At 44.3% G+C, this 25444-nt stretch overlaps 1 protein-coding gene across 6 annotated transcripts; it reads left to right on the forward strand.

The window, feature by feature from the left end:
• The first annotated feature begins 3174 nt into the window (after positions 1-3174).
• Positions 3175-25391, forward strand: LOC125306636 (TLE family member 5-like). 6 transcript variants are annotated; one of them, XM_048262125.1, is made up of 8 exons: positions 3175-4010; positions 11736-11753; positions 17682-17779; positions 19773-19836; positions 22273-22317; positions 22445-22507; positions 24681-24773; positions 25134-25391. In XM_048262125.1, exons 1-8 carry the CDS (start codon positions 3984-3986, stop codon positions 25359-25361), a joined length of 636 nt encoding a protein of 211 aa, XP_048118082.1. In that variant the 5' UTR covers positions 3175-3983; the 3' UTR covers positions 25362-25391. The 6 variants fall into 6 exon arrangements, with proteins under 6 accessions (XP_048118082.1, XP_048118090.1, XP_048118104.1 ...); XM_048262133.1 differs by having other exon boundaries at positions 25137-25391; XM_048262147.1 differs by having other exon boundaries at positions 3176-4010; positions 24681-24755.
• The last annotated feature ends 53 nt before the right edge of the window (positions 25392-25444 follow it).

Below are 25444 nucleotides of genomic sequence, written 5' to 3' on the forward strand. Positions count from 1 at the left end.
AAACCGTTCCACTAGCCCGTCGCTTTGTGGATGCAGAGGTGTCGTTCTCGTTTTCCGGATGCCCATGCGCTGGCAAACCTCAGCAAACACCTCCGCCTCAAAATTCCGCCCTTGGTCGCTGTGGAGTTCTTCCGGTGCCCCAAACCGGCAGAACATCTCAGTGACCAGTCTGGGCTATACAACAGTCCTTGACGTGCTACTATTCCCGGCCACTGTGAATAAATCGCTTTGGTCTCTGGATCGAGTGCTGATCCGTCAGTCCATGGCGGTCGCTGACCGGCTTCGATCCATGACCACACTCGGCCGAGTGTGGCGTCCTCCGATTGCGCCTTCCGGATCTCCTCCCTTGACCTTACGTGTCCGACTGCGAGTCCGTGGCCCCGGCACTGGTCTGCTGTACACGGACGCCTGAACAGGGCGTCCGCGTTGCCGTGAAGGCGACCCGCCCGGTGTCGAATCTCCATGTCATAGTCCTGGAGCGCCTCCAACCAGCAAGCCAGCTGGCCTTCTGGTTCTTTGAAGTTCAGCAGCCAGGTGAGCGACCACCACAGCCAACAGTTCTCTGCGGGTCACGCAGTAATTCTTCTCCACTCAGTCCAGTGAGCAGCTGAAGTATGCGACCACCTGCTCGCCCTGCTCGCCTGCTTGTGAGAGGACGGCACTGACGCCCACGTCGCTGGCGTCGGTGTCCAGGATTAACGGCAGTCGAGGGTCAGGGAAAGCGAGCACCGGGGCCTCGCATAGCACCCTCCGCAGCCGCCGGAATGCCGCGTCGCACTCTCATGTCCACTAGAAAAAACTGGCCTTTGTGCGTCAATCGATGCAGCGGGCTGGCGACTGTAGCAAAGTCCCGAATGAAGCACCGGTAATATGACGCCAGGCCCAGGAAGCTCCGCAGCTCAGCACCGTCGCCTGGAACAGGCCAACGTCTCACCGTCTCCACCTTAGCTCAATCTGCCAGTAGCCGCTGCGGAAGTCCAGCGAGCTAAACCAGCAGGAGCCGGCAATGCTGTCCAGTGCATCGTCAATGCGGGGGAGGGAGTAAAAGTCTTTCCGGGTTACCTGGTTGAGGCGCCTGTAGTCAACACAGAACCGCCACGAGCAGTCCTTCTTCCGGACGAGTAAAGCCGGCGCAGCCCAGGGACTACTGCTTGGCTCTATTACTCCTGCCGCAGCCATTTCCTTTATCTTTTCTTCAGCTGTTTGTCGTTTGGCGGTAAGCGGTGAGGTTGAAGTCAGATGGGCCGGGCATTTCCGGTGTCAATATCGCGTTGGACCAGGCTCGTTCGGGTGCAGTCCTCATCTCTTGCGGCGAAGATGTCGGTGTACGCTGCTAGTAGCCTCCGCACCTGGCTACCCTGTGCTTCACTCAGCCCCTCACAGCTACGAGTGAAGAGTTCATTTACGGCAGTGGTCCCCGAATACGGCCCGCCAACTCATTTTAGGTGGCCCCCCAAAACATGTTTGTGGTATATAGCATCTGGCCCGCACAGGGGGTACGACATCGTCAAACTATAACCTCCATAATTTCCCCATTCATTCTCTATGGCGAGTCTTAACAGTACACATGTAATACTCTTTTTGTCCACTGGTGGTTGTTTTGGCGCTGTTTCGCGTTTGCCAAACTTGCCCAGTCTTTCGCCCTTGTGTCGCCGTCTGGAAGCGAGTTGTTCTCGGGCATCGCTGGTGAAGATTCTCTGGCCGAATCATCGTTGCAGAGCTGCTTCGATTGCGGTCCAGCTTGCTTGCTCTGCCAACGGCAGGTCTTCTACTACTTGTAGAGCTTCCCCCTCCAGAGCAAACGCCACCTGTACTCCCGTTCCAGGTATGTCGCCAGCGGCCTTTCGCCATTGTAGTGGGGCGCCCTTCTGCAGCCGCCGTCGCGCCGGGGACCGGCCGGTTTCCATCGCTCCCGTGTGGAGCGGGTTCCAGTGGCGGGATGCTGCCATCAGCCCGGTTCGTCTCCTCCTGTGGCTGGGGGCGGGCTTCTTCGTTACGGTCACGTTGCAGGCTGGCTGCGTCTGCTGGGCCCAGCAGGTGGCCATGGGCAAGCGTGCTGTCGAAGAGCCGTCTGGCAGGAAACTCATCATCGCCGGGGCATTGGTTGTAGCTTTCTCCTCCCGTCCAGTAGGGGTCGACATCCCACTTCTGACACCAATGTAACAAACTGCTCAGTTGTCTCAGACTGGTTTTTATTGGTCTCACACCAAAACACACAAACACATACTGCGGCCCAGACCCGGCCCTTATGCCCCAGCACTACACATCTGCTCCAGGTTGCATTCCATCACACACCAGCTAAACCTGGTTCTGCACACTCTAACTAACTGGGAACACAAACACAACTGTAAGATGATGCAGTGACATAATCAACATTACACATAATCAACATTAACATTCCTGCACGCTTTGCACAGCATTATGGGAGTTCAGTCATGAACCAGCTAGGCCCAGTTCACTACAATATGTTAACATGGCAAAACTTGATTTCTGCTTTTCCATGTCCCAGCCCCTTAAATTATAGATGAATTAATAGAGATCAGATAATAGAGAGCAAATGAAACTAAAACGCCAGTATACGGACAGTATTTCCGTATATTTTGCTTACACAGACAGCACGGATGAAAGAGTTATGGGAACTGCGGTCAGAGGAATTAAATAATTCCCAAATTGGTCCTGTCGGAGCACGAGAAAAAAAGGGTTCTAGGAACTGCAAAAATCCCAACGGTGGGAAAGGGACTATAGTTGATCTGTTGACTGCAGATTTATAGCATGTCTCAGGCAGAGAAAAGCTGTTGCTCTCAAACACTGTTCACTTTATCAACAGAATCGGTGTAGTGATGAAGGAATAAATTGACAGATATATGGAAGGTTTGCAAAGTGATTTCATGCTCCCACAAGAGTATTTTTAGAATACAGTATTTTATTTTTTATAAGTTGTAGTTTATATTGATACACTTGAAATGAGGGTATTTGATATTTTATTTTAAAATACATTTTGATGTATTTCTGCCCATCTGGTACCGTGTTATACTGATCATTTATTTTACTGTCCATGATCATGACCCCTGAAGAGGACAAGCAAAGGAAACACAGTTCCGCTTACATTCCGGTGGGGGCACATTAAACAGCAACACTTCCGCAAACTGTAATTTTATACATTTGACATCTAAAATGGGCCTTCCGAGCGCCACCTCAATCCCACATCACATGGGGCGCTCGTTCCTCGATGGCTCGTACATTTTGTAGCTAGAGAAGCGGAAAGAGATGGTTGTTCCACTCCAGCAGCACAAGCCTCTATGTGACTACTAGATGCGGATTGCAACCGGACGCCAGGGAGAAGAGACTGATTCAACAAAGGATTTTCAAAAGGCCTTAAAACAAGATCTGTATTTCGACTAAGACACGTTTGGGTCAAACCTGCCTCTAAATAGACTGAAACCAGTTTGCTAGTGATATAACCTTAGCCACATCGCTTGCTAACTTGATGACTGTTCACAAAGCTAGCTAGCAAGCCAAATGGATGCTACGAATGACTAACTTAGCATCCGCGAGCTAGTTCTTGGACGATTTCCTGTGTGATTGTTCAGTTTTCCATTTATACAGAACTGAGCTCTGAAATCGGAGATCGTGACATTTCTTGCAGTTGGCTTAAAATATCAAGGTTATCCCACCAATTTGGCCAACCTGAGCCATTTTTCTACGTGTTGTTAACAACGAACGTTAGCTAAGTATTAATCGTAGCCGAAGCAAAAGGCGCAGATATTTCCATTGTGGAGGCACTGTTGGGCATATCTTTTATTAGTTTCAAGGAAGAATAACGTTAACCTATATACGAACTCTAGTCGCTGCAAACCGGACTTGCAGATAAAGGACATTTTGGATCACCTCGCTAAATCTGCCCGTCGTTAAAGAAAAGGACTGCATCCTCAGGCTAATTTGATTTACTTTGCAAAGGAGTAGCCATACCGCTAGAAACTGACATGATGTTTCCACAATCCAGACACTCGGTAAGTAAATAATATTGTAACGTTAGTCTGCTATTATTCAACTGTGTGCCAAATGGAGTTGTTAAATTTCTCCCCAATATTGCGCTCTCTAGGTAGGTTTATCAGCTAGGTTGCGGGCTGCCTAAATCTAAGCCAGATGTAGCATTTAGGTGCTTTGTCAATTGAATGGTTGTGTGCAATCTGCCAGGAAACTGTTTGTTGCAAATAATGTTAACCCCTAACGTTATTTGTTTAACAGACATGCGTGTGGTTTAAGTTATAATATATCACGTATTTATCGACGTACCTCTTACACAGTTTAAAGCAATCTGATAGCTTGCTAGCCGCCTCAAAGGCCATGGACCTGGATTTGCACTGCTGTATTTGAGGGAAAATCGCCACCTTTGATTTGCTAACGTTAGCTAGGTAGCATGAGCAAATGCTTTATGCGCTAGCTTGTTACATCGAATCGTTTTAGGTGTTCTGTCTGTAAGCTCACAATTTATCTTATGTTAGATTCGATTTGATTACAGTATTTGCTTTCTTTTTGCTAATGTTAACGTGCAACGTTGTCTAACGTTAACACGTTACACTCGGAGACTAAAATTGGTTGGGACAATAAAAAAATATGGGACCAATATATTGCAGCTTCTTTTACCAGGTTTCGTTGTCAAGCGTTGGGGGTTCTTGTCATGCACAGCTTTGTATAGACAGCTGTAAGTTAACGTTACCAGTTATAATATAGTTATAATATCCCCTACCACTACGTAATTATGTCCCAAACTTCATCACGCGTATGAAACAAAACATTGACATCTCGCTTATTATTAATGCCCACCCTCGTTTTTCTTTTGGTGTGAATGGTTGGTCGGGCCAATATTTGGGTTGTGGAAGACTTGCGGTCGCGATTCTTCCCTCTGTTTTGGCACAGCCTCCAGGATCAAAGGCATTTTAATAGGCACCTCGCACGGATGGCTCTGTGCACGCTACGGGTATTTCGTGTCTAACGAGTCTCCAGGCAGTACAGCGATTCATGGTGTTGACAGAGGACCACATCAAGACTGCTCTGCCAGCGCGCTTAACGGTAGCCACAACACAAATAACGTGGGCACCTCGAGTCGGCAAGCAGGTGGGGGGCCATGTATGTTGTCCCGAGAGAGATGGGGGAGGGGGACACGGGTTAATGAGTCCACTAATTGATGAATTCCCCAAACTAACACAATGGACGTGGACGAGGCCTGAGTGCTCAGCTGTTTATGAGAGGGCCGTCTCGGTGCGAGGGGAAGAGGCCCTGGCGCTGCGGGTGTTCACAGAAAACAGGCGGATCGGTTCGGCACGCATCCCTTGGGGGTGTTGTGTATTACTAAACACCCAGGTGCATGTAATTGTTCATTGAGTATCGCTTTTGTTTATAGGCCACATTTCCTAAATGATTACAAGCAGTCTTCAGGATGCAGTGATTTTTTTTTTTTTATGAGGTACACACATGGCAGTATACGTTCATGTTAAATGTCGAAACTGATCATTTTTGATCAATCATTATACCACATTATACACAAATCTACAAAGAGAGTGTATAATGTGGCTGGCTAGAAAGTAAAAAAAGAAATGTCATAATGTTTGGTGTCAACAAACACAACACAACACACACTTGGTGTTTCAACTATGCATCAGTTGTTTGCTATTCACATGCTAAACAATCTCCTAACTCTGTGGCTGTTTCAAGAATTTCATGTGCAGTTGGCAGAAATTCATTTAGGAGAAGTATTCATATGATGTACTGCTCTTGAGCCATGAGTGGCTCGGGTGGTGGGCCTACACACAAACTGCGTCACATACGTACGTCACCGCTCATTTGGAGGTGCAAACAATCGGATTTTTGGTTCCTTACTATGTGATCTCAGTGGCAATGCAGCGTTTGTTTGCACCTCCAAAAGCATGGCGTACCTGGTTACCTCCCCAAAACGCCCTTAAACGCCCACAAATACCCGTATGTTTGTGTGAAAGAATATTTTTTTGCACTGTCTGTAAGCAAAGCACTCGTTAAAACATCCAGGCTGTGTCTCAATCCGCCTACTTGTGCACTTCAAAATACTTAAAGTATATAGTCCAGACAATACTAACCATCGAAAAGTGGACACAACGCAAGTAAGCGCTCAGTTTACATTAGCGGTGTACTGAGGGAAGTATGTGGTTTGAGACACAGCCTCATTCACCACAATGCACAACATGACAGTTCACTAGTCTAGTGCACTGATTATGTGGATGAACATTGGATGAGTCTGTGTAACAAACACATGGACCAATTAACAGTTAGTAGGTCTAGTTAGATGTCCGCCATACAGCTAACATCGGTGGGGTATACTACGAAGCACGTTAGACATATCTAGGCTATGTAGACATCGAGGCTTCACAAAGCCTTGACTCAGGGGTATACGTTAAGTGATACTACGATAGCAGTTATGTGATCTATTTGTCAAACTAGGCTTTCAGCTCAGATCTGTGCTGCGTTCTCGGTGTTGGGATGACGCTAATAATCGTGGAAACGTGGAGACGCACAAGACCGCCTCTATTTAAAAACAATGACTTCCGCATACATGAGTGATAGCTTAATCTACACTGCGGTCATTTTTTGTGTCTAACCTATAACATCAAATAAATCGTCATCAGTTGTTGTATGGTATGCACGTCCATAGTGGGATATTTGCACACACAGCACTATTAAAGCGCATTCGAGATCCAAAATGTTAGTAGAGGCAGAGCTCCACCTGTAAGATATATGACCGAATCCTACACGTGAGAACTTTGTTTTTAAGACAATTGATTGGTCAGTGGGCGGTAGATTACACGATTTGAGCTATAACTTGGCACATAACCTCCTCCCGACCAGGTTTGGTTGACAGCATAAGATACCATGGTGATATAGCGACACTAAAACAGATCCACTTTCGTGTTACAGCATACCCTGGCTTTGAGCGCAACATACCTCGCTAACCCACTAATCGAGATTCGTAGTATATCCCACAGCTCCCTCAGTGGAGTAGAATAGTCTAAACATGCTCTGTGTGTGTGCTGGCCAGCTATCTGCAGGTCTTCACTCGGCAGCAATATTACTCTTGGTCAGATATGATGCAATATTACTCTTGGTCAGACATTTAACTTGGATGTGGATTGCAGTCAATTTTGGTAGAGTGAAGTGTATTGGAGAATTCTAGAAATGCAAAGGGGAGATGCAAGGATGGATGAATGGTAGTTTGGGGGGGAACGTGTTCTCCCTCCATGTATGTGTGTCAGAGTGTCTGTCTTGTAGAAGGGACCAGACTGAGCATTAGAATCCTTGATGAGGCAGTAACATACACTCTCATTTATATTATCAGTTTGTCCAGTTGATCAGAGTTTAAAACATTAAGGGTGATTTTCAAAGAGCGGTTTTCTTTGCTTGTCTTGTTATTTAGTCCTGATGTTAGTATGCAACTGTTGCAATTGGCAAATCGATATCATCACATCACCGTCTGAAAATGCTCAGGCTGTCTGGAAGACAAACCCATACACCTGTTAAGAAAGTTGTAAACAGATCAAGAGGCCCTGGTCTTTCCCTCATCTGTGGAGCAGTGACATCTAGAATGTGTGTGTGTGTGTCAGAGCATAGGTGAGCAAGGCCATATCATTACAGCACAAAGCTGCTCAGAGAAATATCACATATATCTCCACTCACTACCACAACCTACAAGTGTGTGTGGTTCTCTTTCTCTGTCTCTCACTGTGTGTGTGTGTGTGCCTGCCTGCCTGCGTTTAAGACAGACTCCCTCAGGAATTTACTAATTTTTGTTTGTTCTCTCTTCTGTTTCCTCCCCTTTCTCTCTATCTTCCCTCCTATTGCTCTCTCTCTCTCTCTCACCCCCCATGCCTCTCTTCCCCCTCTCCGAGGCGACTATGGCTGTAATCCAATTGCACAGCCTTATGCTGCTTGTTGGAGTCCTTAGAGCCTGTGCAGCAGATTAACTCCAGGGATTAACAGCCCCCGGTGCTGAGAGGCAGCACCCTAAGCTGCTCTACCGTGACCCCCCCCCCCCCCCGCTGACCCCCTTACACACACACACACACACACACACCACCACCACCACCCAACACACACTCGCAGGCGCACATACTTATTATGAAGAGCTACCACCATTACAATAATCATTCAGGGATGTAAGGCAAGCTAGGAGAAAAGGTGAATAGCTATTTTTGCTACCTGTTATGCACACTATTTTGTAACAGTTTGGGTGTAGTGTACCATGAATAAATATCCAGGCAAAAGGTTGCTGATGTTTGACTTTGAGCAAACAAATCACAACATCAGAGCAGATTCCACAGCCACAGATTTCCAATTATCGAGCCAGGGCTGTGTATGGACTGGAGTTCCTTCAGTGCCCAAACAGAACGGACCACCAGAGGGCCGTGAGGAGCACTGAGCTATGTGGAATTCTGTGCGATTAAAGTTGTCTTTAACGCAACCTCATTGCAGTCTTCCATTGACTTGCATTCTAGGTCTATTTAGTTCAGTGCCACACATGGCTCAAAGCTAGCTGTTTTGAATGCCATCATCAATGGATATCTAGACAACATAGAGGATGGGTGTTTTTCAATTTTTTTTTAATGCTGATATTTGCAGGTAATTTTTTTAACATTTTAAACTAAAACAAGCTATACATGATGGCACCTTCAAAGTAGGTATCGTAACACCCCCAATTATCACCACTTTTGTTCGGAAATTCTAAAACAACGATGTTTTTTAATACTTGCTAAATGAACCTTAAATTTTTCAGTAGCCATAGGTGTGTAGATTTGAACAAAATCTGGTTTGGTTCTTAACGGGAGCATTTACTGCCTAAAATATCCGATTTTGTTTACCACTCTCGTAGTTATAGTGCTGGCCTGATGGGTCGCCTATTTACGCCGTTTCAACGGCACATGGACGGTTAGACCAAGAATTCTCGTCATGAAATTAAAATTCCACTGGAGCTCCAAGCGGATGTGTACACGCAGCCTTACAACACTGTTTACAGCTCTTCGAGTCACAGTAAAATGTCATTTTTGGTACATAGCTAATTTAGATACACCTATGCTGTGGGTGCTTGCGTTTTTTTTTAGGAATCCACCTTCTTGGTTTGTATAGAAATGGATATTAAGTGACACATACACGCAAGACGGTGGAAATACGGGACCGACGGTAATAGGGGGAGTTCCGATATATTGTTCCTATGCTTGTCAGCAAGTTAGGTAGTAGTGGACTTTTTGAGTTATATGGTTGCCAGTTCCTGGTTCCAGTATGGTTTCTTCTGCACTTGTGCTGACGTGTCCTTGAGAAAGGCGTTGGCTGTATCCTTGACTATGCTTGATGAGCTGTTTGCTGCCTTGCTTGGCTGCTTTTGCTGGTGGACTACGAATGTGTGTGTGCACGCACGTCCATTTTTCTGTGTGAACAAATGAATGTGTCACGTTGGTTGTAAAATACATTGGGTGCTTGCAGAAAGTACAGGCTCTGTAGAGGATTGAGTTTTGCAGTACTGCTGTTGTAGTTTCAACTGATCAGGTTGCAGAGAGCTGAACACATTTTGTCCAGCAGGTATATAGTTTTTTTTTGTGTGTCTAAAATGGTTGGTTCATCAACTTTAGTGCCCCCTAAAATGTTTTTTCTATTATAGCAGATATCAGTATGAGAATGATTATCTCCATAATACCTCATAACTCATTTGGCACTATGGGTGTAGAATAATAATCATCTGACCATCATAGGCCTGTGTTTGATGCTGGAACATTCCAAAGGCAGCTATTGTAGCAATATAAAAACTGTCTTCCCAAATTGGTATTCAATTTTATTTAGTGTTCACATGATATTACTGTATGAAGAGCAGATGTTTCCAAAGTGTGTACATAGTGTGTTGAACTGAATCTCATCAGCTTCATCACAGCCTCATCCAATCAAGAACACATTCCATACTATTAATCATTTGGATGGATGTCCTCTGTCAGCCAGATGCTATAAGCTAAAGTCACAATCCCTTCCTCTTCTGTCTGCATTCGACTTGCTAATCACTCTAACGATCATTCTATCATCATAAGGATAACCATAAACAATGTATTGATGGTTTATTCATAACTACTCAATGCTGGCACACACACACCTTCACCACTATGCTTCATTACCCTGCACAGTCAAAGCAGGCTATTTGTTGTAGGGTGTACAAAAGCAATAATTGAAGAAAAAGAATTTTTATTTTTATTATTTTTTTTAAAACAAGAAACAAATGTGTTTCATTGAACCCTTGAGCTCTTTAATGATATACACTGACGTCCTTCAGACATGAGTGTATCCAGGTTTGGCTAAAACGACGATGTGTACTTTCCTTCTCCCACTTCCCCCCTCCCCACTCCCCACATAGGCTTATAATCAGCCACTGAGCTTGGGCTACTAAAGAGTCCTAGACAAAGGGAAATTGTCCACAATCTACAGAGGCCGAATGAACCCCAACATGAACTCGGCTGTGCTTTTTGTCCTCTCCGTGTTGCCGTCACCACATTCTTTTTTTCCTGTCTGTCATTCTAATCGCTGGCTGTTCCCTAGACAAAGAGCCACCCTGACTAGGGTGCCCTTAGTGCTAGTAGGGACCAAGCTGTGCATGGCCAAAAGGAACAACACTGGATCCTACAGAGAGAGGCTCAGATTAAGCCAGCCGTGTTTGGCGGCTTCGCTATGCTGTTGCCCTTTGTTATAGCACTACCCTTAAAGGAAATGGCCCATTCTCATTCCCCAAACGCAGACTCAGACTTTGACGCACGTTCTTAAGTAAGTCTGTATGGGCTTAGAGCCATCCCACTATAAAATCGTGAAGTGCACGAGGGCTTGCTCACTGACTATCTGAGGTCTTTCCATAAGTTGGCATTTATGCAGACTTTACAACAGGGATTTGCCAAGAATATGTAGCGTTGTGATGTGAAACACCGGGTTAACCATACGGGAAGCTTAAAAAACATTTTGGTGTTGTTGATTTAATGATATGTCGCATGTGCTTCCCTTTCCAGTTATTAGCATTCTGAACCCCTACAACCTTTTCAAACTCAATCGCTTGTCAGCAGATGTCATTTAAGTCTTTGAAGGTTCAGGGCTTAGGCTTTTGGGGTGAGAATGAGATTTAGCCCGTATCCAAACATATCTTTGCAAGATGATGTGTTGTCTCTGGAGATTTTAATCTTAACCACTAGATCACCTACACTGATTCACATACAGATTTAGGGAAATTACCCTGGAGGAAATGCCCTCTTCACATTTGGTCTGCATTTTCGAGGAACCAGAAGACAAGATGTAGGCTATGTATTGATGTGCCATTCATGGTATAGACGCTTTCACAGTGGTACCTGAAAAGCTGATGAGCCTTTTTCATCAAGAGACGCATGTTTAAACCAATCAGTCAATACATCAGGTTTCTATTCTTTCATTGTTATTGTTGCAAATGAGGCCGTTGTGTACAATGGCTACCTGGGTCAGCAGCAACGCTCTTAACATTTCCAAAAAGTAAATTTACACTCAAAGTTCATACACCATGATATACCTCCAGACATACCTACTGTTGGTTTGTAAACTTTAGTGGAAAAGTAGTTTCCTACCAAAAACTAAAACGCTGAGCCGTGCTGCTCATCTGACTACTGGAAAGCAATGGTAACCTCGTTCCTCCTGTTTTTTTTACTCTGCCCTTTCCACAGATTCCACAGACATTCTGGGTAACTCCCGCCACACACACACATACACACACACTTTCTCTACCCTCCCTCTCTTTGTTTCTCTACCTCCTCTCTTCCTTTCTCTCTCTCTCACACACTCACACACAAGGAGAGTGCAGACTTCTCCCGCTGTGTGTGAAATTGGTCATTCTCTTTGTGCAGTGCAAAAGTACACACACACACACACACACACACACACACACAAAGATACGCATGCTTTAGGAGAGTGCTGATGAATCTTGAGCTGTGGACAACAGAGACTTCGGAACGCACGCGCACACACACACACACACATCAGTCGGGGAGGGCTGGTGAGCGTTATTAAGGCTGAATTAGCACAGGGCCCCCAGCTGAGCAAGGGTCAATCCCCAGGCACCTCCTCTCCCACTCAACTAAACAAACACTCCCTTCCCCCTTACACACACATAAAACACTCCCTACACCATTTACACACACATGTCCCCAGTCACACATGGCACATGTACACCACACACACACACAGTCTTCCGTATGACACTCCCTAAATCATTAAAACACACTTCCCTAGACAAACACACACACACTCTTCCCCCTGACATGAACAAAAATCCTCACCCCCCTCTCTCCTTGGTAGCCACCACACAAGCACATTCACAGAACACACACAGGTCACATTTATGGGCACTTGCGTGGACACACACAAACACACCCCCTTCCATCACCATCTCACTCACACACAGACAAGCATCATTTGCACACACAGACAAGCGGAAACACAATTACACCCCCTGCCTACACAGATTCATAATAACACATTGTTTCCTCCATTTTTCTCTCTCTCTCTCTCACTCACTCACTCACTCACTCACACACAGATAAGTACCATTATGCATGCAAACACATACACATGTACCCATTTACAAACCCCAAATACACAAACACACTTTCACAATCACAAATGTATACAACCCATAACCCCCGCCACACACACACACACACACACACAGAGTAACTGCCCTATCCCACACACACTTTCCTGAGCACTTATGTATGGAGCCATACATCAGACACAGACATACCCATTTACACACTCCATATGTACATGTGTATACTTTAATTTCCCAACTATTAGCCACTGCTTATACATTGATTTTGCAAAATTTCTTCAGCCATGAGGTTAATACACAGGGGGTTTCGTTTGTTTTAACTTTCATAAAACACTGTCCTGCGGAATACACAATGCGGCTAATACACAAGAAAATTACTGTAGACACATACACATTTAGAAGAACATCCACATGGTTCTTGTGGCTATGTGGGATTTAGATCTGTACACACTCATTGTGGTCTCGGTGCACACATCACTGCACAACAGTGGAGTGTTTAACCTCGAGCTGGAAAGCACCTTGCTGTAGTACTAATTGTGTGTGAACGCGAACACAGGATCTCTGGTGATGGAGACACCACTGTTTGATGGTCTACTCAACCACAACACATAGCGCGCTCTCTTTCACACAGACACTTGCACCTAGATATGCACAAACTACTCGTACTATCTCTCACACACACACACTTTCACTCACTACCCTCATTTACACCTAAACATACACCTTTGTTCTCACTCACCCACACACACAGGCACACAGACAATTACTACCCACACTTACACCTGAACATACACACACACACTTGCACAAAAACATTCACTACCTTAGCTCTAGGAGCTTGTATCCTCTTTGTGTGTCTGTTCAACAAACTGAAATGGTTTGTGTGTGTGTTGCAGCAGATGTCTTGGTCACCTAGGGCAACGCTCCTCATTATCATCACAAAGCAGCGGCCGTGTCGAGGGCAAACCCTGACGAGAGGGGGTGGGGATAGGGGGAGTGTAAGAGGTCAAAGGTCGCCGCCTGAATTGATCTGCGTGAAGGCCTCTCTAATTGATTTTTAATGGAGGGAGAGGGATGTTTGATCACACACAGATCTCACACCACACACACAGTTCACTATAAGAACACACACACACACATTCATCATGAAAAGTAGGCCCCTTTTAATCACAAATGCTCTTGCATACATACACAGGAGTGAAACAGGATGATATTTGAACAGAAACACACTATTCCAGTATTGGCATACATATATATATACACACACACACACACACACACACACACCATCAAATGCTGTGTAAAGTCAGTTCAGTGGTATTTAGCAGACACTTTCATCCAAAGGTCTGGGAATCAAACCCGGGCTGACTGATTGTAGTGCGGTGATGTTACTGCTGATCCACCATGTTGTACTGCAAGGAGGAGGGCTGAATTTAAAAAGTGTCATGTGAGAAGTGGTGATCGCCCCATACCCCTTCTCTCTTCCCCTTTTGGAGCAACACCGACCTCCCATTGAAAATCAATACCACTCTTTCAAAAAACACACAACTCCCATTTCAAATCAATACTGTTGATGCAGTGAGCCCCCCTTGCTCCAGGAAATCAATACCCCCACGAGAGCAAATAAATAAATAAATAAAGGCAAGAGCCCGCGGGGAAAACATCTAAGCTTTATCCCTGCCAGTCCCACAGCGCTTGTGAACACTTGCTGAACCTCATTGTGCGGTACCCCCACTGCTCCTAACACTCATCTGCCAGCCAATGTAATAGCTGCTGATTGAGACACCTCACCAATCACAGAGCTGCTGATGAGGTTTTTAACCAATGGCGAAGTGGTGTTTGAGAGAATGCTCTGAGTACTAGAGCCCGACTGATATGGGATTTTGAAGGCCGATACCAATTTCGATGTTTGAGTCAAACGATAACCAATATATCGGCCCAATAGTCATTTTTAACAAACACAATGTAACATTTTTCTCCCATTAGGTTGGACATTATGTAATCAAATAGGCTTAAAGGAATTATCCGGAGTAAAATGCACTTTAGATCAATTTACGGATGATTGGGAGTACATACGTTGAGTTGACATCAAAATCATGTCATTCGGATGTGTTTTGAGAAAGTTCGATTTTACCGTTTTTAGTCAAAACTCGTTAGCCTGAAAGTGACCAGGGCATGTCATTTCGCCTCTACAAAACGCTATTTTTATACCTCTTCTACAGTTCCAAACAACATTACACTTACGTGGTAGTGAGTAGAGGGTCCCTAAAGCCAAACCGAAGTATCCCGAGGTCTGTGGTCGGATAGAGAGTCCAGAATGAATTTCATCAAGCCAGTACCTTTCCGGAAATGTTGCTGCTGCAGCTGGCATCTTTAGGGGAAAGTCCGTAGGAGTCGATTGCATCACGTCGTTGCACGACATCACGTCACGTGACATTTCAAAATTCCAACCTGTTAGTAAGCTAGAGTTTGCGGTTGCATACAACTTCATTTCAATTTCAAAAGAAAGCCTGAAAGTGACCAGGGCATGTCATTTCGACTCTACAAAACGCTATTTTTATACCTCTTCTACAGGTCCAAACAACATTACACTTACGTGGTAGTGAGTAGAGGGTCCCTAAAGCCAAACCGAAGTATCCCGAGGTCTTTATGTGTTTGGATAGAGAGTCCAGAATGAATTTCATCAAGCCAGTACCTTTCCGGAAATGTTGCTGCTGCAGCTGGCATCTTTAGGGGAAAGTCACGTGACATTTCAAAATTCCAACCTGTTAGTAAGCTAGTTTGCGGTTGCATACAACTTCATTTCAATTTCAAAAGAAATACTGGACTATTTTTTTTTTTTTTTTAAACGGCGACGAAATTGTGAATTTTCTAGAGCGTGTTACTCCACACTCGGCAATCAACTCCTATGGACTTTCCCCTAAAGATGTCAACTCAACGTATGTACTCCCAATAATCCGTAATTTGATCTAAAGTGCATTTTACTCTGGATAATTCCTTTAACTATCTGGTTTCCTAATGAAAGGTTCTTATACAGTAATTTTATTTTTATGAAATAAGGAGTGTCAGATCTTTGTTCTGTGATCACCACATTGCCACAATCTACATTGTGAGCAGTTTATGCTTTGACTTTTTTTTTTTTTGCAAGCAAAATGTTTAATATTGGTCCGCCGATAAATCGGTCGGGCTCTACCCAGTACTGTGGGTCTGCCTCACCCTCCACTAGGGTTGCAGCGGTGTGAGATTCTTGAGTGTGATGACTGTCACTGAGAGTTTACATGTCACAGTTTACAACATTTCTCTGTAGTATCAGAGAATAGTGAATGGACAGACAATGGGGTCGTGGATGTGGAAAGTTATTTCCATAGCGCACTTTATGATCAATGTTGAAATGGTCACACATTTGTTTTTTTATATTAGGGAGTTAGTAAGTAATAAACGGGAAGCCTACTTTGATCTCCGTGCAGGGATGGTGTTCTTGAGGAGGGCCAACATGGTTACCAGATACAGGGTATGAAAGCCATACATTTTATTACCACCAACGCTCATCTGCCAGCTAACTAGTGGCGGAATGGTGTAGGAAAGGGTGCTGCGATCTACGTTATGTAGCGTCTCTGTATAGTTGTGTTTGTGTGTGCGTGGGAGTAGGGGATTCAGCAGTCTTGTGACTGTACAAGTGCATCAGCAGGACAGAGAGAAGCAGAATGTGTGTGTTTGAGAGAGAGAGAGAGAGAGAAAGACGCCCCAGAGGGATTCAGTCAGTCAGAACAAACAGACCAGCAGGGGGCACCTGATTTAGCTGCCCTCCAGCAGTTGACCTGCCCCCTCCTCACACACACGGACACACATAGAGCCTAGAGCCTCACATATTTTTACTGAATTTTACAGGATTAACTGACCAGAAGATATTCTCTTACATATTTACATATTAACTTCCATATTAACACATACACTATATTGGGGTACAGTCATGCTGGAACTGAAAAGGGCTTCCTGAACTGTTCCAAAAAAAAAAAATTGGGAAGCATATAATTGTGCAGAATGTCTTGGTATAAGGCATTAAGATTTCCCCTCACTCACTCAAGCCCAACCCCTGAGAAACAACCATTCTGCCATCATTCCTCCCCCAGAATCACCATACACAGTGCACAAAGCAGGGTTCATAAGGACAGGTTTATGTGATTTGGGTATGGAAGAACTCGACTGGTTTGTAGGGAACATGGTTCTCTACATCATCAAACACCTTTGGGATGAACTAGAGCAGACATTGCGAGCCAGGCCAACATGGCTGTTTGCATTGCTGTCTAGTCTACAGACACTTCAAAATCTTGTGGAAATCCTTCCCAAGAGTGGAAGCTGCTAACGCTGTAAAGGGGGTACCAATTCCACATCAATACGGACTGAGAATGGGATGTCATTGAAGTTCTGTGGGTGTAATGGCAGGCGTCTACCGTCCAGTACTTTTGTGTATATGATGGTGTTGTTGTTGAACAAAACAGGTATGTTGCGGGACACCTTTCCTTAGGGTGGCAGGCCTGTTTGGCCTGGTGTCCGCTCTGCCGTTTATACACCAGACGACTGTGAGGGAAGGGTCAAGACGTGTGTTATGACTGAAGTAGTAGATGTAGTTTATTATTCAAATAGAGATGTGTGTGTAGGTTCTTTAGAGTGATAAGTTGATTTGTGAGTTCATTTTTTTTAAATTAAATCCACTCAAGAAATGAAATCTTATGAATGTTATGAATGACTCCATTTGGCACATTCGGTTAAGTTTGTTGCTCTGCCTGTGATTGACTGTGTGTGTGTTTGTTTGTATGCAGGGATTAACAGTGTGTATATAGGCTCTGTATACATGGACAAGTCTCTCTCAGTGTGTGTGTGTGTGTGAGAGTAGAGGGTAACTGTATTATTTTGGTTCTAGGGTGCGTGGGTGTGTGTGTTTATGTATAGCACATACGTGTGTGTGTTTGTTAGAAACACACACAGAGATGGTATGTGGTGTGTGTGTGTGTGTGTGTGTGTGTGTGTGTGTATCTCTCTAACTATGCCCCCTTCTCAGCAGGCCTCTTCTCAGTCCTCTCAGCCTCTCAAGTTCACCACCTCGGACTCCTGTGACCGCATCAAGGACGAGTTCCAGTTCCTGCAGGCACAGTACCACAGGTACCCACAATGCACCTCACCTCACTCCAGCACAGCTACCCACAATGCACCTCACCTACTGCTTGCGCAGCTTACCTGCAAAGCACATTAACACACATCAGCACAGGTACCAACAATGTATTACTTGTTACTACTCCAATGTATTACCCAAGCATGCACCGCAAAGTATGTCATGGCAACTACTATGCATTGCAGAACAAGTAGTTACTGAGTAGAGCACCTACAATGACCTGCAAAATGTGTCACCTACATGGATACCTACAATGCACTCCATTGTGCAAAATTGGAATTGGTAGTAATTGAATTGCTGTCCAGCTATTGATGGTAAACACCCTGAGAAGGTTAGGGGCATGAGGTGCGTCTGTCATCCTCACCTTGCCCACAGGGGAGAACAGTGTGGCACTGTGCCCAAGCACCACCCAGAGGCCAGCTAACACACACCTATTCTGTTCTGAGGCTCTGTTCAGGGAAGCACATTTAGGAGAAGGGCTGTAGAAGAATGGCCCATTACAGCAGTTAAACTCAACACACACACACACACACACACACAAACAAAAACACTTCAGGGCTATACACACATGAGGACACACAAAGAAAAATATGCATAAATGAGAGACACATCTTTTCATACTCACGCATAGGCTCATGAACATTCACACACACACACTGAGTCACATATGGACACAATTGCATACATCAAGGTGATGCACATAAATTCACACATGCATAGCAGCATGATTTTGATATACATTCTTGTACACACACACATACATACATGCTCATCAGTGTAATCCTGACTGACTCACAATGACACTCAGAGCTGTCTCCTGCTCTCAGAGCTGTCTTTTCTCGCCCACCAGCTGCCTCGCCCAATCACAACTGGCCCAGCTGCTTCACAGCCAATCGGTAGCCACTCCCCAGCCCTGCTGAAGGGCTGGTTGTCATGGCAACACAACATCGCTGGGAACCCTTTCTGGCAAAAAGTGAACGTGTAGGCCGCAACATCTCAAACAAGTGCACACACAGATACACATCAACTCAAACAGAGGAGCACACATACATGGGCCCACTCACGCTTTCCGGTGGCATATGTTTTCCCCGTATAATCCATGATAAACCATGGAACATATATTTAAATTTAACCTCTGAACTGAAAAACAGATGTCAAAAAGGCCGCAGAACAAAAATCCCCATATACAGTATACCTGGTTGGCAGCAGTCTTGAAGAAGCATGCTGGAGAAATGTGTTAAAGGAAGTAAACAAGTGCAGTGTGCGATGGTTCATTTTTTTTTCTAATTTTTGTAATTTTTGTTGTAATGCATTATTGCATTTACATTTTAGTTGGACTGCATTGGTTGTCCTGTTTCTACCATTGCACGCATGTAAAGGCGGAAACATTTTGTGGTGTTATCTCAGAGAGCCCCTGTGAGATGAGTTCTCGTCGTTATCATCATTATCATTGCTGCTTTGTGTTCTCCAACAGTGCACACATCACCAGAATTTGCAAACTGATTTTAATGCCCTTTTTTCTTACTCAATTACAAAGTTAATTTCACTATGTGAGCTTGTTGAAAAATGGTATAAGCGCTATTTCAGTATAGCGAAAGAAGGTCTGTGGTCCCCTGTTCTGTCATGTCCAGGAAAAAAAGCATGGCTTTGGAGAGCTGCAGCCCTGGAAAGACCGCTACAACATTTTGAAATAGACACAAAGTACCACAAGAGATGCATTGTGGCTGTGACCTTGCGCTTTAATAAAAACACCTTCAGTGGTTTTACTTTTCAATGGGAAATACTTTTCCTAAGTACTTATATAGAGTTACAAATATTTTATTTTATGTCAACATAAAGTACACATCTTTCATAGCAAAATACAGTATGTTTTGGGTGTTATGTAGTTGGTATATATGTTGGCACGCCAAAAATACTATGGAGGGGAAAAAAAGTTGATATCTCTAACAGTACTGTGTGTGTGTGTGCGTGTCCCTCCCACAGTCTGAAGTTGGAGTGCGATAAGCTGGCCAGTGAGAAGTCGGAAATGCAGCGACACTACATCATGGTATGGGATTTTGTGTGTGTGTGTGTGTGTTACCTACCATGTCTCTCTTTGTTTGATGATATCAATCGTGTTTTGAAACCCCATGCAGCCTAATACTACCTTTCAATTGTAGTTTTTATCCTCACATAGTCTAAAACATTACTGTTGACTACCCTGAACCTGATTCCAAATTCTCACCTTCAGTGCTGTGATTATCACTAGTCTTGTTAACTTCTGTAAAATGTCATGCCTTCCGGAGAGCTGCATCAATCCTGACCACATTTGAGACTAAGCACCCACGAGGACCCTAGTTCGATGCCAACCCGAAGTCGTTTCCCAATCCAACACCCATGTCTTTCGCACTTTGTCAGTCTTCACTGTCCTGTCACATAAATGCAAAAAAAATCCCCCAAAATACTTTCCAGTGTACTTTAAAAACGCCATGCCTGTGGGAGCACCGTGTGCTGCATGGAGTATATTTTGAGTTTATGTATTATTATGGGATATTTCATTTGATGTAGCATGAAGGGCTCAAGCGTAGTAATGAGTCGTACAGTGTTGTGCATGCCACTGTGGCTCAGTCAGTGCTGTTGCTAAGCCTTTGTGTAAGCCAAGAACCGTATAGGAACCGAGACAGTATGAATAGCTGAAGCAGCTTTTTGCCGTTTCAAGCTACATTTGGGTTTTCCACGGGTCATGAAATTTCTGGAATATCATGGAATTTTGAAAAGTCTAGTCCAGACATGGCAAGTCAGGGAATTTTAGCATTTTTGGGGGGAAAGTAATGGAATATCCGTTTAAAATTTACTTGCCAAAAATAATACATTAATTACAAATATTTCCATAAAGAATTGGTGTTTATCTGTTATTGACTTTACTGCTTGCTTGAGTAGCCAAAGTTTTTTTTTTTATTCAATGCTCATTTATTCATCTCCCGCTCTAAAAAAAGTAAAAGATTCTTGAACACCACGTGACTGCTCTGAAATTATTGGTCGGTATATTGTACAATTCATTATATAGTAAGTCATGGAAATTCAGGTTGTTTGTCAGGGAAAAGTCATGGAATTTTACATTTGACTGAGAGTAGGAACTCTCTTCATTAGCACACACATACACACACACACACACAGTAAGAAATAATACATCAGCAGCTATAAAGCAGACCACTGGATGAGGACAGAGGAAGACATCGGGTGATTTAGTGTGTGTGTGTGTGTGTGTTGAGTTGGCTGTGTATGAGAGCAATCTAGAGAAAGAGCCTTTAAAGAATATGCTGGCTGTGTCAGGGCGAACTAGAGAAGGAGGGAATATGTGTTTGCAGTAGAAAAAGAGAGAGAGTTTGGCGTGTGTGTGTGACAGAAGGCATGTGTGTAGCTGAGTGAGAGCGGGAGCTTGGAGTAGGAGGAGAGAGACTGTGCGTGTAGAAGGGTGCATTTTTACAAGTCTGTGTGTGTGTCTGTGTAGAAGGATGCATTTTATGTCTGTATGTGGTAGTATTGGGGTAAGTGTGTGTGTGTGTGTTTGTCTGTCAGAGTGTGTGTTTGAGAGAAAGATTGTGTGTGTGTGTCCTGCTGACAGAGGTGGCATAATGTGTAGATGCTGTTGGCAAGATGCCCTCAGAAACCCCCCCACCCTCCTCGCAATTTCCTCCTCTATTACCCCGCCTTTCCCTCCCTCCTTCTCTTTATGTTCTCTCCTCCATCTCCCTCTCTCTTTATTTCTCTCACCTTCTTCCTTTCTCTCTTTCTCTCCCTGCCTCTTCTTGATCTCTCCCTACCAATCTCTCTCTCTTTCTTTTCCTCTCCCTCCCTCGCTCTGTGTCTGTCTTGTTTTTTTTTATCCACTACTCTCTCTTCTTTTTTCCTTTTCTTTTTTCTTTTCTTTGTGAGGCTCCTCTTCCCTGTGATGACTAACCTCTACATTTTCCCCTCGTATCCCCTGCTGATGTCCTGCCTCTGTTGGAGATGGGCTTTGAGTTTGTTTGTTTGTTTGTTTGTTTGTTTGTTTGTTTGTTTTGTTGTGGTGTGTTTGTTGACGCTTTGTATGTTTGTTAATATTACTGTTAATGATTATAAATGTTGGACCAGGATTAACTGGTAATTTATTTAGCTGTTTTGTAATTGTATGTGTGTATGTGTTTGTGTCTGTCTGTCTGTCTGTCTGTCTGTCTGTCGTGTGTGTGTGTGTGTGTGTGTGTTTTTATTCTGTCTGTCTGTCAGTCTTGTGTGTGTGTGTGTTTTTATCCTGTCTGTCTGTCAGTCTTGTGTGTGTGTGTGTGTGTGTCTAACTGACTGACTGGCTGGACTTGCATTGTAATTACTCTCCATGATTTATTATCTCTCTCTCTCTCTCTCTCTCTCTCTCTCTCTCTCTCTCTCTCTCTCTCTCTCTCTCTCTCTCTCTCTCTCTCTCTCTCTCTCCCCCTCCGCTCTCTCTCTCCCCCTCCGCTCTCTGCAGTACTATGAGATGTCCTACGGGCTCAACATTGAGATGCACAAACAGGTGAGAATCAGACCTGCTGACTCTTCCACCCCAACTGAACACCTTCTGTAGCCCAAGCTGTCTGATTGTGGTTATAGCCTCATGTCTTTTTTTGTTGTTGGTTTATGTTTTGTTTTGATCTCTGCAGGCTGAGATAGTCAAGAGGCTAAATGGCATCTGTGCTCAGGTGCTGCCCTACCTGTCACAAGAGGTATGAACAAAACACACACACACCTTTAAAAACACACAGAATCACAGTCAGAAACATACATGCCCACATAATCGCTCACATTACTTTCAAAATATCTTATTACACACACATTTGTCACAGTTTCTGCTACATGCTACACCTTGACATTGTTTGCTGGTTCACTGGTGGTTTCAGGTCCTTGGATGGGAAGTGTTGCGTTGGGTTGCATTTACTCAGTGGCGGACCGTCAGGGCCTTCAAGGCCTTCTCTGAATTTCCAAATTTCCAAACGAATGAAAAATAATAGCGTCTTTAACATTTTACTTTACCATTTATTATTCACTACTTCTTCTCCTTCCCAATCGTTCTTGACTAGGCTACTACCATATCCTACCGCTGTCCGCTATATTTGATTGTGTGAACAAATAGTGAGGGCGTGCGATGCATTTTTATCCAGTCGCATGTCTTCCCTTGTTAAGGCCTGCATCAGGCTTTAACAAGGAATCACTGCGTATTCGGTACCTAAGCAACCATTAGAAATCATGTTTGGATTCGGGTTGATTGATGGCTAGCTTGAAGTTGTGTGTGAGTTGATGTGGCTTTGGTGAAGCTGTCTGGATCGGCCCTGCCCTGCTAGTTAGTCTGACTTTTTATATATCTGTGTTTTGTGGACATTATTGGTGAAATCCATGGCGTGGCCATCAGACATTATGAAATAGGCAACAAGCAGTAGTAGCAGCATAGGGCAATACATTTTCTGACTCATGTTTAATATCACGGTGGTGTGCTGAGACACTTTCTCATAAATACGTTTGGCAAACACTGTAGCAGCCTACTGTAGTTCCACATTAGCTTTTGAGTAATCAAAGCAGCAGCACAACCTAAAACAGTTGCACTGTAACATTAATGTTAAAGCTACAGCTAAGTAGGAGAGCCCTACAAACAGTCTAAAGCAAGTTTGTTTCAGATTAAACTATTAAATGATTTGGACACATCATTGTAGACCTGTGGCAGTGCCATATGTGCGTGCAAGTCATGAACAAGTTAGGCAACCGATAGCCTAAATATTTCAAAATAATCTGCACAAACCCATACTTCAGTGCACTTGGTGTTCACTTTCAATATGACATGGACTAAATTGCACGTCTTCACGGGACCGTAGCAGGCAGCAGATTGTAGGGGTGTAAATATTAATCGATTCGTATCGATGCATCGATTATGCAGCCGACGATTCAATGCATGAATAGGCTAATTGGCCATACTAGACCTGCACAGTAAGCATTAGACGTTATTATTTTATTTTGTTCTAATTACAATTTATCTAATTGCACTTTATTTTACTCTTTTTAACTGTAGCAGTAACTGTTCTATTTGCAGTACATTGAGCTCAAGCTATAGTATAATATTTACATCATGTGAATATAATTCTGTATTCTCAATAAAAGGCAAATTATTATTTTTTTGTTGATTTATTTGAAACTTAATAGATATCATGTAAAAATATCGAGTATTAAATCGTATCGAATCGTATCGTGGGGAATTCTAAAGTATCGAAAATAATCGTTGGCTTAAGAAATCGATATTGTATCAAATCGTCATGAAGGCTCCGATTTACACCCCTAGCAGATTATAATGAATATGGGTGATAAATAAGTAGCCTAGCCTAGCAGCCTGTTCACTTTGCTGCTGATGAGGATGATGGCCGGGTGCTATTCGCCTAATAAAGATACGGAATTCAGCTCGGAACATTACTTGTTTATCTAACGAAGATTCTAGAGTGCTACACAGATTTGCGTGAGAAAGAGAAAACTTTTTCCCCCCACCGTGAAATGCTGGGAAATTGCACATTTTAACACTGAAATGAAAAAAAAATTCTTCGGGGGTATCCCCCCTGGAACGCCCCCCTATTATTATTTTTTTTGTCAAAAAATAGTCATCATTGAAGGCCTAACCACTGAACGCACGGTCCGCCACTGCATTTACTTCATATACAATAAATGCTGTTGTTGCCATTGACTACCTAACACCAAGGTTGCTTAATAATGTGGCAGTAGTTGCTATAGCACTGTGGTGGTTACCATACATATCTATGATGAACAATAACATTGAGACCGCATAGTAGCTTTGCAACATTTGAAACGTTTGCATTGGTTGCCTGGTAACGGTGCTTCCTCCTGTTCCACTGTCCCCCGCAGCATCAGCAGCAGGTGCTGGGGGCCATCGAGAGGGCCAAGCAGGTCACCCCGCCTGAGATGAACTCCATCATCCGGGTAGGCAGCCAGCAGAGTGTGAGTCCGTGTGTGGGTTTGTCTGTCTGCAAGCTTCTGTGGGCTTTTATAGATTATATTTAGACTCAACATATGTCGCTACTGTTTTGTCTTTTCAGTTTGCTCATACATTTTAGCCAGATTTTAGTGCTTGTTGCTTCTTTTTTTTTTTGCTTATTTGTGTGTGTATATCCACAATGTATGATCCTCTAACCGGCCTTTTTGTGTTCTTTCCTGCCTGTGTGTTTGGCCGTGTGTGTGTGTGTGTGTGTGTGCGTGCGCCTGCGTCTGTGTGTATTTGTCTGTCTGTCTGTCTGTGTGTGTGCGCGCATGTATATGTGTGTATGCGCATGCCCACGTGTGTATGTGTGTGTTGTGCAGCAGCAGCTCCAGGCCCACCAGCTCTCCCAGCTGCAGGGTCTGGCTCTGCCCATGACCCCACTGCCCCTGGGCCTGACCCCGCCCAGCCTGCCCAGCGTGTCCACCAGCGGCGGTCTCTTCTCACTCTCCAGCATCCTGGCCTCGCAGGCCCATCTGGCCAAGGACGAGAAAGCCGCCCGCGAAGCACCCGACAACCACCGCGACGAGGATGGAGACAAGTCCGACTAGACGCTTCTGCGGGAGGGGGAGGGGGGGATGAGTGTGTGCGTGTGTGTGTGGGGGAGGGGGGTTGACTTCAAGGATTGGGGGAG

This window comes from Alosa alosa, chromosome 1 (genome assembly GCF_017589495.1).
Source record: "Alosa alosa isolate M-15738 ecotype Scorff River chromosome 1, AALO_Geno_1.1, whole genome shotgun sequence".
NCBI lineage: Eukaryota > Metazoa > Chordata > Actinopteri > Clupeiformes > Clupeidae > Alosa > Alosa alosa.

Bases quoted from the DNA above. Each gene is read 5' to 3' on its own strand.
- LOC125306636 (XM_048262125.1), top strand. From the start codon at position 3,984: ATGATGTTTCCACAATCCAGACACTCG. The intron at 17,780-19,772 runs GTACCCACAATG...TCCCTCCCACAG, and splicing joins CTGCAGGCACAGTACCACAG to TCTGAAGTTGGAGTGCGATA. The intron at 19,837-22,272 runs GTATGGGATTTT...CGCTCTCTGCAG, and splicing joins TGCAGCGACACTACATCATG to TACTATGAGATGTCCTACGG.